At 35.0% G+C, this 16,729-nt stretch overlaps 2 protein-coding genes across 2 annotated transcripts in view; both read right to left on the bottom strand.

Annotated features, from left to right (window-relative positions):
- The window catches only part of LOC139689944 (retinol-binding protein pinta-like), a 28,398-nt gene extending 25,933 nt beyond the window's left edge, over nucleotides 1-2,465 (bottom strand). Inside the window, exon 1 of the mRNA XM_071587092.1 lies at nucleotides 2,380-2,465. The gene's annotated coding sequence lies outside the window, so the exon portion shown is untranslated. The remainder of the gene's footprint in view (nucleotides 1-2,379) is intronic.
- On the bottom strand, nucleotides 473-9,178 carry LOC139689943 (retinol-binding protein pinta-like). The gene is made up of 6 exons (XM_071587091.1): nucleotides 9,035-9,178; nucleotides 4,026-4,185; nucleotides 3,620-3,878; nucleotides 2,784-2,894; nucleotides 2,380-2,485; nucleotides 473-624 (listed from the first exon to the last, which is right to left on the bottom strand). Exons 1-6 carry the CDS (start codon nucleotides 9,174-9,176, stop codon nucleotides 473-475), a joined length of 930 nt encoding a protein of 309 aa, XP_071443192.1. The 5' UTR covers nucleotides 9,177-9,178.
- Between the last annotated feature and the right edge of the window lie 7,551 nt (nucleotides 9,179-16,729).

Below are 16,729 nucleotides of genomic sequence, written 5' to 3'. Positions count from 1 at the left end.
TGTGGGTAAATTTTTCTGTATTTTTTACAAGTGAGGCATTCTAAGGTGGAGTTGTTTTATTGCTTACAATACTCTGTTAGCTACCAAAATCCCTTTAATTTTTCATTTGCAAATTTAATTTTTGATTCTTTGTGAATTTATGTTTGAAATAGACCCTTCTGGCCTTGGTGCCTAATGGCACCAGGGCCAGAGGCCATCTCTAGGCTATTTACCCTTTTTATTTTTGGGAATTCATTAGTCTGGAGAAGGGGACCCTGTCAAAATTGGAATCACAATATTTGTGTTTCCTACTTGTATACTTGTGATCTCATTTTGATGATAGTTGCATAATATATATTCAGTATTCAGGTAAGTGTTCTAGAGACTTTTATGTATCTCAATCTGTTATCTCATATCAATCAAAAATTTAACTTCAGCAGGCAGACAACATGAAACATGAAATTTTTGCTGAGCATGCTAGCGAAGGAATGCTTTAGTCTACTGATAGTTGTCTGAAAGATCCCTTCATGCCAAACATATCTTCATATGTTTTAGGCTTTCCAGGCCGTTTGGATTCATCGGATTTGTACTTTTCATCATCAAGGAACCAATCCCTGGCATTTTCAATTTCTTTTTTCCATTTCTCTGTGGAGAGAATACATATAAGATTATTTCATCACATACTGAAAAGACCTATATTTGGATCCACATAAATTAGCATGATTGATGCAAGTAAATGGTGTGACACAGAAAAGATTTACTTCATCATGCCTGGGATTCAATATCATCAACGCTGTAGTGTCTGAGTGATATTTAAGGTACATGCACCGAAAGTTGAGTCTCCTTGAAGGAGCAGTTGATTGGAGGTGGATGGCATAGATTAATTAAATAAACTCAAACCTTTGTATGGGCCAATTTAATATTTGCAAGGAGGAGGATTCATTTGGCTGACAATATCCTAGGAAATTAGAGATGCTAGTTTCCTAGCTTTGATGAAATTTACAGCAAAAAGGAATGAGGCAATCGGCCCTTTTCAAAACATTTGGATTAATTAACACATCATTAGTTAAAGATGTTGGTCGAACATTTGAATGACTAATGATTGTGCCAGGAAGAAGGTATTCATCATAGAAAAATGCCATGGAGGTAATTCTTGAGAAAATAAATGCACATGATTAGGTGACTCCATTTATGCTACACTGAAGAATTAGAAGCGAATTAGCACTATATTTTAGAAGATACAGAACTGGTATTTATAGTTTAGGATTTCTCCTTTAAACGTTCATGATGCTTCATATTCATAATAACATATTAAAATTGCAGAAAATGTGCTTATAGAAGAGTATTGTTCAATAAAGCATAACTGTGCATTTTTTATTGGCATACTTGGTCATGTTAAAATAATATCATTAATGTATTGTCATCATTTCTCTCCTGAGAGCAAGCAACAAAGCTCTGTGGAGATCTCTGGCATTACCAAAAGATCAAGAGGTGACTACTGCTGGGAAAGTATTTTTACATCATTTTCAATAATCAGGGAATGGCATATCAGTAATTGTAAATGTAGCATATTATAGGAGTGTGCTGAAAATTCATCAGGGCATCAGTCAATATCAAAAGGCCACATTTAAAAGCCTCAGATGACCCTGCACCTCTCTAGTGCACAGCCACTCTTTGCAAATGTTGCTGTTGAATGTTTTGTGAAAATCAATGTAAAGTGTGTTCCACATCCTCTCTATAGTCTTCACGTGACTTTTTTCTATTCCTGAATGTGAAGGAAAATCTTCATGAATGTAATTTTCCATAATCCAAAGAAGGCACAGGAAAACTGAACATGTAATGACCACAATGAAATTGAATTGGCTGCTGCTGACCCAATGCTGAAGTTAATTCAACAAAACTTGCACCACACATACATGACATATTAAAACAATAATTTAAAAAAAATTTAAATATTGCCAAATTATTTGTTGCAATTAGAAATGTGTGATCTCAATGGTAGCAATGTTTTGACAACATTTGTGTGGTATTTAGATACTAAAGCATATCCTTTAAGAAGCGTGTTTAGATATTGATTAATTTTTTGAGAATGTTTGAAAGGTACATTACAGCTTGTAACCTAAAAATTTGGGTCTTTTCAGGGAATGACATTCCAGCTGAGTTGCTTAAGATATGGCAGCTGACATATTGGACACAGTGTTACTCTAGCAATGAATAATGAAACATTGAAAAGTACAAATGCATTACATTCAGTGTACCACAGACTTTCGGGGAAGGAATTAATGAATTTCATTGACCATTTAAACTAGTGTGAAGGATAAAAAAGAGGTTGGTGAAGAAAAATATGTATTAGAGCTAATATTTTACTATAAAAGTTCATGGGCTAACTCGTTGACTCACTTGTTAATTCATCGATAGAACCAGCTTCCCCTCCATATTCTGTGGGCAATATTCTTTGAGGAACATTCTTGAACAAGGAATTCATATCATTTCCATGTACAAATACCTGGTAGGATGTTTGTTTTATTAGGATTAATTTCACTTTAATTACACAAGAGCATTGCATTTAAGTATCTTCCTAATATTTTTATAAGTTTATACATTTCTGGTTAAATGTATTAGTCATATAGTAAACTGGCAATAATAATAATAATGTTATTTAATGGAATTTTATGATTTGAAAGAGTAACATTTATGCAGAGGCTACACATTTAATGACTCAGTGTAAATTTTCATGAAATGTAATTACAAAATTTGGGAAAATTGGTACCATAGCCACAAAATTACACAATGTCAGTGCTTACCCTGTTTTTTAGTTTTTCAGAGAAAAAGCTTTTAAAGAGATTAAAAGCTGCCTCAAAAGCTGATGGAATGTGAATATAATTGAATGCTTTAGGCCTCAGTGGGAACCCTTTCTAAATTAAAAAAAAATAGCATTATTAATTTTATACTTTTTCCAAGTATCACTTTGATTTACTCTAGCTCTTTTGGCAAGAATTAGATATAAAATATACCCTTTCATTCTAAATTTAATTGATATACCAAAAGAGTTTACTGTCAGGAAAGAAGGGATGCCCAGAATTGTCAGGGATCACTTTAAAGACTAGCATTGAAAAGATTTGTTTCTGTTTCCACTTCCCCAGGATTAGGTTATACATTTAAAAGATGGAAACAAGTATTAAATACCAGTATTCTGATATGTGCAGATGGCCCTCTGTTTTATTTTTGTATATTTCTTTATCCATTGCTTCCCCATCCCCTCTTGTGACTACTAGATGAAAGTAACATTTATATTGCATTTATTAAGAAAAGCAATTCAAGTTATAACTCACAGTAGGCAAAGTAAAAGGAAGATAAAATCAGTATCTTGAGATCAGCACAACTAGAAGATATTATGAGCTCTTGGTTTTATGAGGGAAGGATTTATGGTTAGGAATTCCAGATGAATGGTCTATATTAAATGAAATGTGAACATTTTTTGTTGAATATGCAGTAATAACACTATTTAACAATTTTTATCATACCTATTGCATTATTGTAATGAATACTCTTATAAGATATTGTTGTAATTTATAGATTTACAAGTATTTTGGAAACATGCAATGTGTCCTTATTATCTAAAGCCTGACTTATGACTAACCTGAGAATACTGCATGATTGGCTTTATAATTGCTGGTGTGATTTGTGCCATTTGTCTCAATGATGCTTGGCTCATGTCAAGTACAGATACTGAACCAGCAACAATCAACCTGTCATCTCTCGATAGCAAATAATCCATAAACATGAAGTTCACTTTGAAAATATCAAAGAACTTTACTTCCTTAGGGTCACCTACTGCACCTGCCATCAAAATAACTCTTCTGCCTGATTCATCTGCCTGTGGCAATGGTAGCAATGTACTGCTTAGAGAAATCATTTTGAAATTACCTACTGATTGGTTTATATTCCATGTAAAAAATTCCATGTAGAAGTACTCCAAGTTGGCAAATGTATCTATACGCTACAGAAAAAATCATATTCCATCACAGTAAATAAGTAAAACTTACCCTAAATCTAATATTTTTTGTATCTCAGGTCTCATTGGGTCACGATTAGTAAAGTATTCACCGAGGGTAGACCGTGCAGTGTAATAGAAGTCTAGTTTCTCCTTTGTCCGTTCTAGACTGTTCTTACATCCACGTAGGAATGCGATCAAGAACTGGTCATCTAGAATATGAAGTGGAATTAATTTATTACCAAAAAAGAAGAACATAGGCCTTTGAATGCATTATCATTTTATTAGAGGTTCATTCATACCAAAATGGACTTGATGAAATATTGATAATATTTTTGAGTAGTTATAGCTAAAACAAAAAACAACTTTGCAATTGCACAGTATTTTATTTAGATATGATCCAAGTTTTGCTCTTCAAACATGTGACAGATTGTTTGATGATTTTGAAGCAGCACTCGCAAGAGCAATATAACATTTGGATGGCACAATAGAGCACAACAATATGAATAGAAAACATGTTAAACGACACTCACATTTCAGAAAGTTTAAGCTTTCAGCCTTCTCTGAGGTCTTCTTCAGACCTGAACTGAAAAAGGCCAATTGCTCAAATTTTCTGAAATGTGAGTGTCAGGTCAGGTGTGAAGAAGACCTCAGAGAAGGCCAAAAGCTTAAACTTTCTGAAATGTGAAAGTCATTAGCTAATGTTAAAGTGCATATATCTGAAATGAAAATGGAACTTCTTGATGCTATAAATAGAGATAAGTGAGAAGAGCCACAGGAAAATGGAAGAGGTCCTTTGGTGAAGATTTACAGCAAAGCCTTGCCCATGGAAATATTGAACCAGCCAACAGAGCCTTGAGGCATGATTGCGGTTAGCTAATTTTGATACAATTTGAGATAGCAATGGTATAATTTTCACTGAAGATAAAGCGGATAGATGGAAAGAGTATTTGAAAAACTTTTATGATTGAAAAGAAATAAATGCAACAATGCTGGAAAAAGATGATATTGTCAATGGTGATGAGAAAGGAGACTATATCCTTAGGCTTACATTTCCTCTGGTAAAGTGTCTAAGGTCCAACAAGGCACCAGGGATTGTTGATATACCTTCAGAACTGAAAAAAATTCAGGAAATAAGATCCTTACACAGTTTTACAACCTAATTTGTGATATTTTTATCAGGATAAATACTGATGAACAAAGACAATGTAAGTACCATTATAAATTAAAAGAAAACAATACAAATATGAAAACTTGAGAATAATCAGTCTGACGACCCAGGCATAAAAGTTTCTGGCAAGAATAATGGGGCAGAATGGAGAATAAAGTGGAAGACTCTTCAAATAGGGACCGATTCGAATTTAGAAGCATAGGAAGAAGAAAAGCTGCTCTTAAACATATCATTGAGAAGAGGATGCAGAAGAATTTGTTGTCTCAGGCGTAACTTTATGGAATTTGCATAACAGGAGAATGGCGGAGAATACTACATCTTGGGACTATTTCTCAAAAAGTAATTAAAAGTTTTCCTAAAGAAAAAATTAAATGTTCCTTTTACAGTGGTTCATGCCTTAAGAACCTGATCTCTCACACTAAAGACAAAGTCCCCAAAAACGAGAGGAGTGGAGTGTATGAGTTAAAGTGCTCAGATTGTAGCACAAAGTATATAGGGCAAAGGGGACGGAAATTTAAAGAAAGGATTAAAGAACACCAAACATGTGTAAAAAATAAGAACATATCAACCCTCTTTGCAAAGCACCTAAAAGTGACCACAACAGTGACTTGGTAAAGAAAATTATTCATTTTAAAGAAAAAGGTCAAAGGCTTGATGCTTTGGAGTAGTTAGAAATTTTGAAATGTGATGAGAAATTGGAAAGATGATCTTGCCAACAAAATTTTGTATCCCTCCCACTCCTAGACCTACCACTCTTCTAAGTCAAAAATGTAATTCTCTTTTCTTCCCAGCTACATTGTAACCTTTTTACCCCTCCAACCTCCCTCTCTGACCAACCCCCCCTCCTATGATCAGAAGGTATATATAGTATAGCCAGCGTGCTTCTATGAGGACCACCTGATGATGACGTTCAACGTCGAAACCTGGGTCGTGTTTTTAAAATAAAGTGTGTGGAATTACAAAGTCAATTATTTCATTACATTTCAATAAGGATGCAGAAAGATCAACCAACACATTTCATAGGCCCTGAACTGGAGGAAGCCTTTGACTGAATGGACAGGAATATGATTTTACCTATCCTAAAGGAAATCAGAATGAACTACAATGGCAGAAGATTTCAAATGTTCTAAATAGAGATCAGGAAGTAGAGATTAGATGCAGTAAAAACAGGGAAGAAGCTAAAATGAAGAGAGGGGCAAGGAAGGGTCACTCATTATCACCATTGATATATAATGTGTGGGCTGAGAAGGCAATTAATGAGATCAAGGAATATATAAGAGGTGGAGTTTGAATTCATAGAGAAAGGATAAGTGTGCATACAACCTATCTATAGTTGTAAAGTAAAATGAAGACATTTACAAGGACTCTAGCTTATATGAAGACTTGGATGAAAAATACAGTTAATAGATAAAAATGATTGAGATTAAGGCAATTACATGCAGTCAAAGTAAGGAAGAAAATATCCTGATAAGGCTAGAAAAAGACACACTGGAACAAGGGGAGGAGTTTTGTTAATTAGGCAGCAGGTTTCCAAGTAACTGAAAAAGAAAGTAGAACATTGTAAGCAGAATAGGAATGACAAATAAGTGTTTTTATCAGAGGAAGCAATTATTGATTGAAAATAGTGAAAGCTTAGACAGAAGGAACTTGTTCATTAAAAGTTAAAAATTGAGTCTACTCTTCTATATGGATGTAGACTAGAATAATTGGGGCTGAGCTGAGAATGGAAGATTAGAGGTGAAGGAAATGTACTGCTGTAGAAGAATGCTGAAAATAAATCTGATGGATGAGAGTAACAAATGAAGAGTTATTTCAAAGAGAGGACGAAAAAATAAACATGTGGATGATACAAACATGAGGAAATAAAGAAGAGGAAAATTAATTGGGAATATCCTGAGGAGCAATAGCTTACTGAAGACAATATCTGAAGGAAAGTTAGAGATGAAAATTAAAAGAGGGAGTTCTAGGATGAATAACAAGATGCTGGTAGTGGAAAAGTGTCAGTGCACAGAGCTTTGATGGAATTAAGAGATTGGCTGGAAATAAGACAGATTGGGGATTGGCCTCATATCAATTCGCAGGTTGATAACCTGTGATGATGATTTTTATCCATATCCTAGGAAAAGAGTCTACTAAAGGTTATTATGGTGGAGGTGGTTGTTGTTTCCATAAGTTTTCCAGATAGACAAAGCTAATTACAGTAAGAAGAGTATAGGTTGTAAGGGCTATGGAGTATGACCAATGGTAAAGTGGTTGGGCCAATGATTGAGGAATGTGATTCCACTTGGAAGAATATATGAGGTGTGTCTGAAAACTATCCAATCTGCATTCATATCTCCGCATTGCTGCTAATCTTCATGGTTATTCGATGTATCCTTCAAAGTAGTCCCCATTTGATTGAACCACACGCTCCCAGCAGTGCTTCCACATCTTAAAGCAGTCCTCGAATGCAGATTTTGGAATGGCCTTCAGCTCATGCGTCACATTACTCTGAATCATCTTGATTAGCCATCGATCGCACCATTTTCAATTTTGGAACATCCAAAAGTCGCAGAGAGCTATCTCGAAAGTATACGGAGGCTGGTGAAGCTGTGCAATCATGTGTTTTGCCAAAAACTGCTACACAAGGTTCAATGAATTCTCTGGAGCATCATTATCGTGGTGACGAAGCCAGTCACCCCTTGACCAAAGACAGGGTCGTTTTCTTCTCACGGCATCACACAATCTGTTCAGAACTTCAGCTTAATATAGTATTCCTTGTTGATGGTCTTACCTCTAGTGTACAACTCCCTCACAATCAAAAAAACAATTTGAAAAAATGCAGGTTTTCTTTTCTTACACACCTTGTATGCGTACTTTTATCAAATATAATCTGAATTAAACTTTAAAGAATTCTCATTAGTGCAATTGAAAGTAAATCGATATCATAGTGGATTAAAAATTCAAATGTGAAACCAATTAATATTTTTATAAAGAAGCACTTTCATAGAAAAATGCAACCTAAGTAACTGTTAACCCATTTAAAGGTACACTCTCCAATTAATTATAGAATATTGAAATCTTATGGATAAAATATTGAGTGTGATGGTAAAATATTAAACTGGTGTTATTTGAACTGGTAAGTTTACCAGTATTATGTACGGATATATGTATTATAATTAGGCACAAAAATCTATCCAATTTTCTCCATGCCCTTAGATGAAAGTAATTCTATTTCTCTTAATTCAAACTTTCAATAATTGACTATAATCTTACATTTAAGATGCTCAAAGAAAAAATTATAGCTGCCTTTCTTTATTATCAATGTAATTCCAAAAATGTTGGAAAGCCTGAGTAGCAGACAAACATATTGGCATTCCTTTGTGAATTTAATGCCGTCGGATTTCACTTTGATTTCATTAATGCAGGTAGTAGCGGTGTTTGCATTGAATTTCATGTACAAAAGAGATAAAAGTAAATGTTCAGTTAAGCCACAATTGCAAAAAAGTTCTTATGTTATAATTATGTAAGTGATTACTACAATAATTATATTCTCCTATATAATTGGTTTTTTATACTCATTAATTTAATAACCCATCCCGAGTTATCACACTGAAGGTTTGCTTGATAAGTAATAGTAGAGCAGATTTAGTACCCAGCCAAATCACATGAGAATTCATACATCAGCATAGGAAAGTGAGCTCCTTTCCCTGTGCCACCTATGGTTCCCTAGGAAGATCTAGTACCACCAAAAATCACAAAGCTTGGGTGAAGCTGAAGGTGGCCAGTGACATTTCAGGAAATCAAATCTGAGACCTCCAGTCTTGCAGTCAAATGCTCTACCCACCTGACTACCACATCTCATTCTTTAATTTAATATCCCTCATTAAATATCAAATAACTTTGTATACCCATCTTGGCATTCAGATGAGGCTGCTTGGAGAGCCAATCTTTTATGTGCTGTAAGTCATTATCAATCCTTTTAGGGTCTTCATTCAGTTGAGTCCTTGCTATTTCTTGTAGATCTTCTGGTAGTGGCCGGATGTTTGGCATTGTATCCTGAAAATTGCGAACGTATCTTTAAGTTAAATGTGAGGCAGCTAGACCCATGTATGTACTATTTAGTAGGTGAAGGGGATGCTTTTTGTACGATGATAATGATCCGTTGACATCTTTGAAAATAATCCCACACCAAAGTGGTCAATCTAGGATGGCAATAGCCATTGCTAATTTGAAGCTCTAAAAGTGGATTGACCACATTAATCACACATGGATGGGTCACAGTTTTTGTTTTTGGCAAACATCATGAGTTTTGCATTGCATTATGCCTTCGTAATATCAGGTTGTAACAGGGGGAGGTGCCTGACAATTATAATAATCCATTAACCACAAATTTATAAGGCATTAGGCCATTTGTATACCCTCATTATATTTTAACTATGATAGTGAATGTGCCTTGTGAACTATATTTACAACTTTCAAATGGTATGGCAATTGAATTACTTTTCCTTGTAGTGTATGTGTTGTTGAACTAAATCTGCAAATATATTTATTAAGTTTTGGATTATGTTTCAATAGAGCAGCAATCCACTCTATATTTGGTTGATGCCTTGGAACAAATAATGTTATCCAATATTTTTCAGGGTACTCAGTTTTTTAGAACCTTGTAAATTCCTAAAAATGTTATATACTGTTTCATTCTGCCATCTCCTCTACTTTGACTTTAATATAAAGGTTTCAATGTGATGCAAAAGTATTTTCCTGCTATAGAGTTAACTGGACCTGAGGATTGTTGTTATGGACAAATATCATTTGGGGAGGTTCTAGTCTAAAACTTTTAGGGAAATTGACTTTAAATATGCTACTCTCCAGAATTGAAGCTGATTGCTAGTTATTGGATACCACAACTCTGAAATCAAAATATAACTCAAGTGAGACGCCCTTGAAGGGTTAGACATATCTACTGATAATTGAGATATCACCATAAGAGACCTAGCTGAGCATTAAGCTATCGAGTGCACCCATTGTGTTGTAAATGGTGAATTGACCCACCAGTCTGCACTGATATCAATATGTAACTTTAAACATGACTCGCCGATCGCCGGTATTTTTCTCGGGACGGGAAAATTTTCTGCATCTACATGTACGCAAATCCCCGGAAGCCGCTGAAAGGGCTTGTGGCGGGGGATGTTAGGACACTACCCATAAAACAGAATATAACTATATGCAAAACAAACAAAACCATGCCAATTAACACCCAAGGAGACGTGTATATTCATGCAAAGCCCATTTTAACTTACATGCTTGCAAATACTCATGCTAGCAAATAGCATACACATACGAATGCATCAGAAGTCTGTGCAGTGTTTAATCTTGTCCTCGCATGTAATTCGAATGTCTTTCCCATTTCTGTTATGCTTTGATTTATTACTACTACGTGTCCTGATTGTCCGAGAAAAGAACGAATATTTGTATATGCATATCTATACTGGAGTCTATCTCCCTTAAAATATCTTTGGGGTCTAACTTACCGACATAGTGTGGGGCCTTTATTTTCCCCTTTGTGTCATTGTAGTACTCGTGAGTTCCAACCCTGCTAAAAGTCTAAGTCTTGCTTGTTCTGTTCAAATCTCAAGTGGCTCACAACCAAGTTCTCTAAAAGCCCTGCCACACTCGTCTTCTTATTGTTACAATTTTTGACGAATCTGGTGGACTTTGGCTGAACCTCATTTGATTATATATTCTATTGTTTCAGGCTTCACTTCGTGGAAGTAATTGATATCCATTATTGAAATAGAAAGAAAGACTCGTACTTTTCCACAGATTGAAAGTCTTTCTTTCTATTTCAATAATGGACTCATTTGATTACTTAATCAACGCTTGCTCCCCAGTATTTCGAAAACCGTTTACTAATTCCAAATGTGCCCTACTATCTCATTGATGAAAGGCGTGATACCCCCAAATATTAAATTTGATCTGCCGTAGATAGTACTGAACCTAGTAATGAACTATTTCATAACTTTTGCCCCACTCATCACTTCTTTTGCTCCGAAATTTCAAAAGGTCTCATTAGCTACTGGTAAGTACTAATCCCCATTCCTTGCACCAATCTGAAATTGTGTCAAACTCTCTAAAGAGCAGCCAGAAATCTGTTGGGATTCTTACACCGCGGAATAGCCTGCATGTAACTACTCAGCTGCAAAGCTGCTACAGCTACCACTTCTACAACTACTAAGGCTGCAACTAGCGAAAATTATGAAAGCTAAATAATACAATGAAGTAATTTTATGTCGATACGACATATAATTGGCATCGTGGGGGCATAAATCATTTTCTATGAACAAAGATGCTATGAAATTAACAATATTTATATTATTACGAATTTATTCCAGCCTCATGATTCCGTAATATGTATTTTCTTTCCTCCTAGACTTCCATTAATATGTTTTATGGTGCGTGCTGAAACTGACCACATTGAGATTAAATACGTTTGAAGTCTTCAGTTTGACGATAAGGGAACGTAATGGAACACGTTTGGACTATTTTCTATCTGGTCCCGTAAACATACGAACTTTAATACCCAGTAGCCTAAATACCCGAGGAGACAAAAATATACTTAACGTTCTATCGAGGGCCATTTGGATGATAGATTGTAACGAGTTTATCTTCAAGCATCCTGTCAATGCCAAGGTAACTATGAAAGCGTGAACTCAAGCGATTAAGTTACCAGCTCAATTGCCCGTCGCCATTATCGCAATGGGTTATCAATCCGAAGATTAGTTTAGATCATTAGCTCTCTAAACAATATCGTCATCTGCCGTCCTCTTCATTCACCCATGTCTCCTTGAGTTACACGTTCAATTGCGTGCTACTCATAGTTCATCCTTTCGCCCGGCCTCTGTGATTTTTTCCCTTCGTAAGTTATCTTCGGTTATAGTCTTGATTAGGTAGCAGGCTGTAACCATTCAATGTCCTTTTCTTTGACGTCTCCTCCATAAATATTTTTCTTAACCCTGTATGCATTACAGCGCTAGGTTATAAATTATCTGAGATTAATTCCAAAGAAACTGCGGGAGATGCCGCAACAGTAACTTTTAACGGAGTCATCCGCTAATGTGCATTTCAATAATGGCTGAAATTTTTGCATTATCTGAGATTATTCATTATTATTACTTTGGCGCTGGGTGTGACTATACTAAAACTAAAACGCGTATTTTATGCGTAGAGATTTCAATTCAGACCATGGAGTAATTGGGTGATTGAATGAATACATACCGCCGTTGTTGCTAAAACTGTAATCCTCGATACGATTTACGAAAAATGTTTGAGGGGTTGATTAAGCAGTCAAAGGTTAATACTGTGAAAAAATCTCAGCATCAACTGCCTTTCCCTCAGATACTTAACAAACATTTTCGTAAATAATGATGTGGCAAAAAATCATGTTGATTACGCATGCGAAGATAAACTTAACTTCTGCTGAAATGTAGAAAATGGATATGGACACAAGACAATATTGAGAGAAAAGATTTTAGAAAAAAGTTTTACTTTCCACTTAATGCAACATCTTACATTTATTGACCTGTCTCGTGATTCTTATAACATTCACTATGGATGAAGTTAATGAGACTATTTATTCACTTAAGTTATGATTTCAATAAATTTTTGTTTCCTGCGATTTCTTTTGTTCTCCACACAAATGCTAAAGACAAGTCTTGGTGTATATACATAGTTATTGAAAAACACCAGGCTTCACCATACACTCACCTTCTTTTCCTGATTTGATGGTGAGTTTTCTTCCATAAACACTGAGATACTGACTGCAGAGATCCATGCCATCTATCAGATAAGGCCTCATATCTTTTGATTGATTTTACTGAGATTATATTGGGACTGATAAAATTGAAAAATAGGCAAATGAAATGTATGTGACTTTCATTTTTACAAACTCAAGCAGTGAAAATATCAAATTTTAAAGGACATTTGTTTCACTATTTACAGAAAAACTTCTATTTTTAACTAAATTAAAGAAAATGCTTTAAATTTGGAATGGAACCAATAACTTAGTATCAAGTTGATATTCAAGAGGGAATATGAAATATACATCAAAAATCAATTGCAAGATATCAACATAGTTGGAAAAAGACTCATCACATTCTGCTGCTGAAAGGGGTCCATGGAGGACATGGGGGTCCAAGTAGGACAAGGACAGGTTTTCAAAATTCCATTTACTGGTTACTACTAAATGCCTTCTTCTCGCTTCTGCAGCTCCATAAAAATTTATCTTCTGATACAACTTGTGAGCTTTGGTCAATACATGGAATTGGGCAAAAGAGATTTAATTATTTAACAACTTTATTGGGGTGAGATTGAGACTTCATAGTTACTTCTTCCACCTAACCTAACTCTTACATGTTACATAATGACAGTTACAAAAATCCATGTGAGGATATTACCCTACCGCCATCAAGGGCTGGTTTATGGAATGACTGAAGGATGAAGCGATATTTACTCATTTACTCTGTTGACTATAGTCATTGTCTTTAATGTTTTTTTAATGTCTGCAGCCTGTTATTTCTCTTGTTTCTTGAGTTTTCATATTCAGTTTTCTTGTTTACAAGCAGCATATTTTTATCATCATATGGTACTTGACCTAAATTGCATCTGTAGTGTATTTGATCTTGTGAGTAAACTCATTCTTAAATTTGATGCCTTCAAACATCCACTGAATTATTTATGTCTGTTGTAATATTTGCTGTCTTGGTCTCAAGCTGTATGAAACATACATTATTAGGCTGAGAGTTGTTTGTTTGGCAGAATGTAATTGATTGTTTTAGCTGCACCATAGATTTCTAATTTGATAACACTTTTTCTGTCAATTCCTCATTATGGCCCCATGCATGTAAGATAGCTATTTATCTGCGTGTTGGGGCATCATCATCAATGGGTTGAATGTCTGCTGTATGGGAGTTGGTTTTGTAGTCTTCTAGCCTTGTATTCTTTCTAGGTATTTGGCATATACAAATTAAAGGTTTCATTTGACGATTCGTGCAGCTGGCACATGTTCTAATTGCTGGTGAGTGTTAGTTTTTTTTGAAAATAATCATGCTGATAGTGCAAGATAAATTGCTGTGAATTTCAATTTTAAGTGTATGTTTTTTTTACATGATATTAAACTCTCCAAATATCTCACCGTAAAACCCTACTCATAGATTTCATCTAAGTATACCTTCTTTTTTTCAATGACAATGACCTTTGGGGTCACATTCATCTCATTGATGCAGGGAGAAAAAAATGATGGTGGGTGTTGAAAGAAAAATGGGAAGATGAGAGGTCTCCTACTTTGGAATTCAAAATGGGTAAGTAAAGGAATGTAGTCATAGTAATTTGATGGCACACATCTCCTTTCAAACCCTTAATGTAGGCTTTGTTTGCATCATGCTTCCCATTCTCTTTTCTCCTCCTCTCCTAGTATAACCTAATGCTACTGATGAGTTTAGGCTCTGTGTGCATGAAGAGTGGGTGAAAGTTTCATTTTACTCATTTAATTTGATTGTTGAGATCAATACGTGCATGGTAGAGTAGCACAGAGTTGAGGTCAATTAAGAGGCTTATCAGTGTCTGCTTTTGTAAAGATGAAGAAATTATGCATACATAATTATGCCACAATAAATTGCTGAATGCATGTGATGAAATCTAATGTTTACTTTGGTATCTAATTCACAATAGAAATCATCATGGGACCATAAATGAAGCCCCACTGAGGTTGAAACCAAAGGGAATCATTCTTTGGTAAACTCACAATCAAAAACTAAGAACAAGGACAACCAGAAATCTCATCACGCATCCACACCTTTGCAACTAAGATTTCCTCTATAACTGTTGTTCCTTCTTGATCCCACCATCTCAATTTTTGTGCTAACTGCCATTATAACCTGTTAAAAAGATTTATTGACACATATGCAGTTAATAAAAACAGCCAAGTCACCTAGTTTTTAGGCTGTTGCTATCAGTGCCAGGTTGATAGTTTCTATGATGGTCTCCATATTACACCATGATAAAAGAGTGCTGGAACTACAAGGCAAGAAGTATGAAAGATATTGCATGAACACAAGTGCATGTAAAGGTTACCTGAAAAAACACCAGCCATGGTGATGCATAGATACAAAATTAGAAGCATAGGGAACTACAAGCATACATGAGATCTCGTAAGTCAGGTTACAATTTTCAGCTATGATGGTCCCTCAGAATTACTATAATTACAACAAGTAAATAAGGAAATTAATATATATATATATATATATATATATATATATATATATATATATATATATATTAGTCATAATAAATAAATCATGTTTGAATCAATAATAAAATTTTATAATTGTATACAGTGACACAGTGGAAAAGAAATATTTAAAAGTTAATTGTACTTATTGGCTCTTTGATCTCCAATTCTTTAAAACTAAACACTTGAGACTATAGTTCATTTTTATGTTTTTATGCCAATATTAGTAGTACATAAATAGCTATTCAGTAAGCTACATGAATTTTAATGTAATTCATGGACAACTATTTCTGTATTATCAAATATGGGTTTGCATTAAGGACACTAAAATTGATCATCTCTTCCTTCAGGAAATGGCAACTGTGTATGGGCTTTCAAGATTATTGCACCCTTAAATTATTTTTTCTGTGAGAAAATCTACCAGTCTTGTTTCTGAAGCATAAAATAAATTGGATAAAACAGTGAGGTACATCATTTTTCTGAAATTTTTGTTAAGATAGACAATCCAGCACACATTTTTGTATGACATATCTGAAGTTCTAACTTAGTTGTCAAGAACTCCTTTCTTTGTAAGGCCGGATACCAGATAAGGAGACTTTAGGATAAAAGGAGACCCTCCCATCCCCAGTGCCCATTTCACAGGGAGAAACCCAGTTTTGTGAGTTCCTGCATGAGTCTGTTGTTGCAGCCCCAAGAAATATGGACCACATGTAAGGTCTGTGAATATTTGTATTATGTGAGGGTAAAAATAAAGTAAATACTGGGGGAAAATATTTTACTGCAGTGGTTAATGCTCTTTGATTTTCTCTCTGTGGAAGAGATGCTGGCCAAGTTCCCATTTCCTGTCAAGTCTTAATTTTTTCAAGTGATGTTTTATGGTTTTGTACCAAGCAAAGCTGCCCTAAGCCCCTTATTTGCATCTGGTGGTGAAGACTGGTACTTGCATTGCTAAGGAAAAATTTTCTCTTAAAAGAGAGGGTTCTTTTAGAATTGCAATGGATTATCTCTGCCCCATCTTACCTTTGCAAAGTTGATATTAGAACAGGAAAAGTCAGCTATCATCATATTACCAAAAGTAAAGAGTAAATTTTCAATAGATGGGCATTGGGGTAGTAAGGATGAGGTCGCGTCATTGTTATATAACATATATAATGTCATTGTCATGTTACATGACAATGACGCGACCTCATCCTTACTACCCCAATGCCCATCTATCGCATACAGACGACCCGCCAATCTCAAAAACCTTCTGAGATCCACCAACCGTTTGGTGCCCCCCCATTATAAATTTCCCAATATTTCCCCAACTTGCAACCGCCCC

The sequence above is a fragment of the Hetaerina americana genome, unplaced genomic scaffold (assembly GCF_022747635.1).
Source record: "Hetaerina americana unplaced genomic scaffold, ioHetAmer1.1.p SCAF_29, whole genome shotgun sequence".
NCBI classification, from domain to species: domain Eukaryota; kingdom Metazoa; phylum Arthropoda; class Insecta; order Odonata; family Calopterygidae; genus Hetaerina; species Hetaerina americana.
This window is presented reverse-complemented; position numbering and strand designations above follow the sequence as displayed.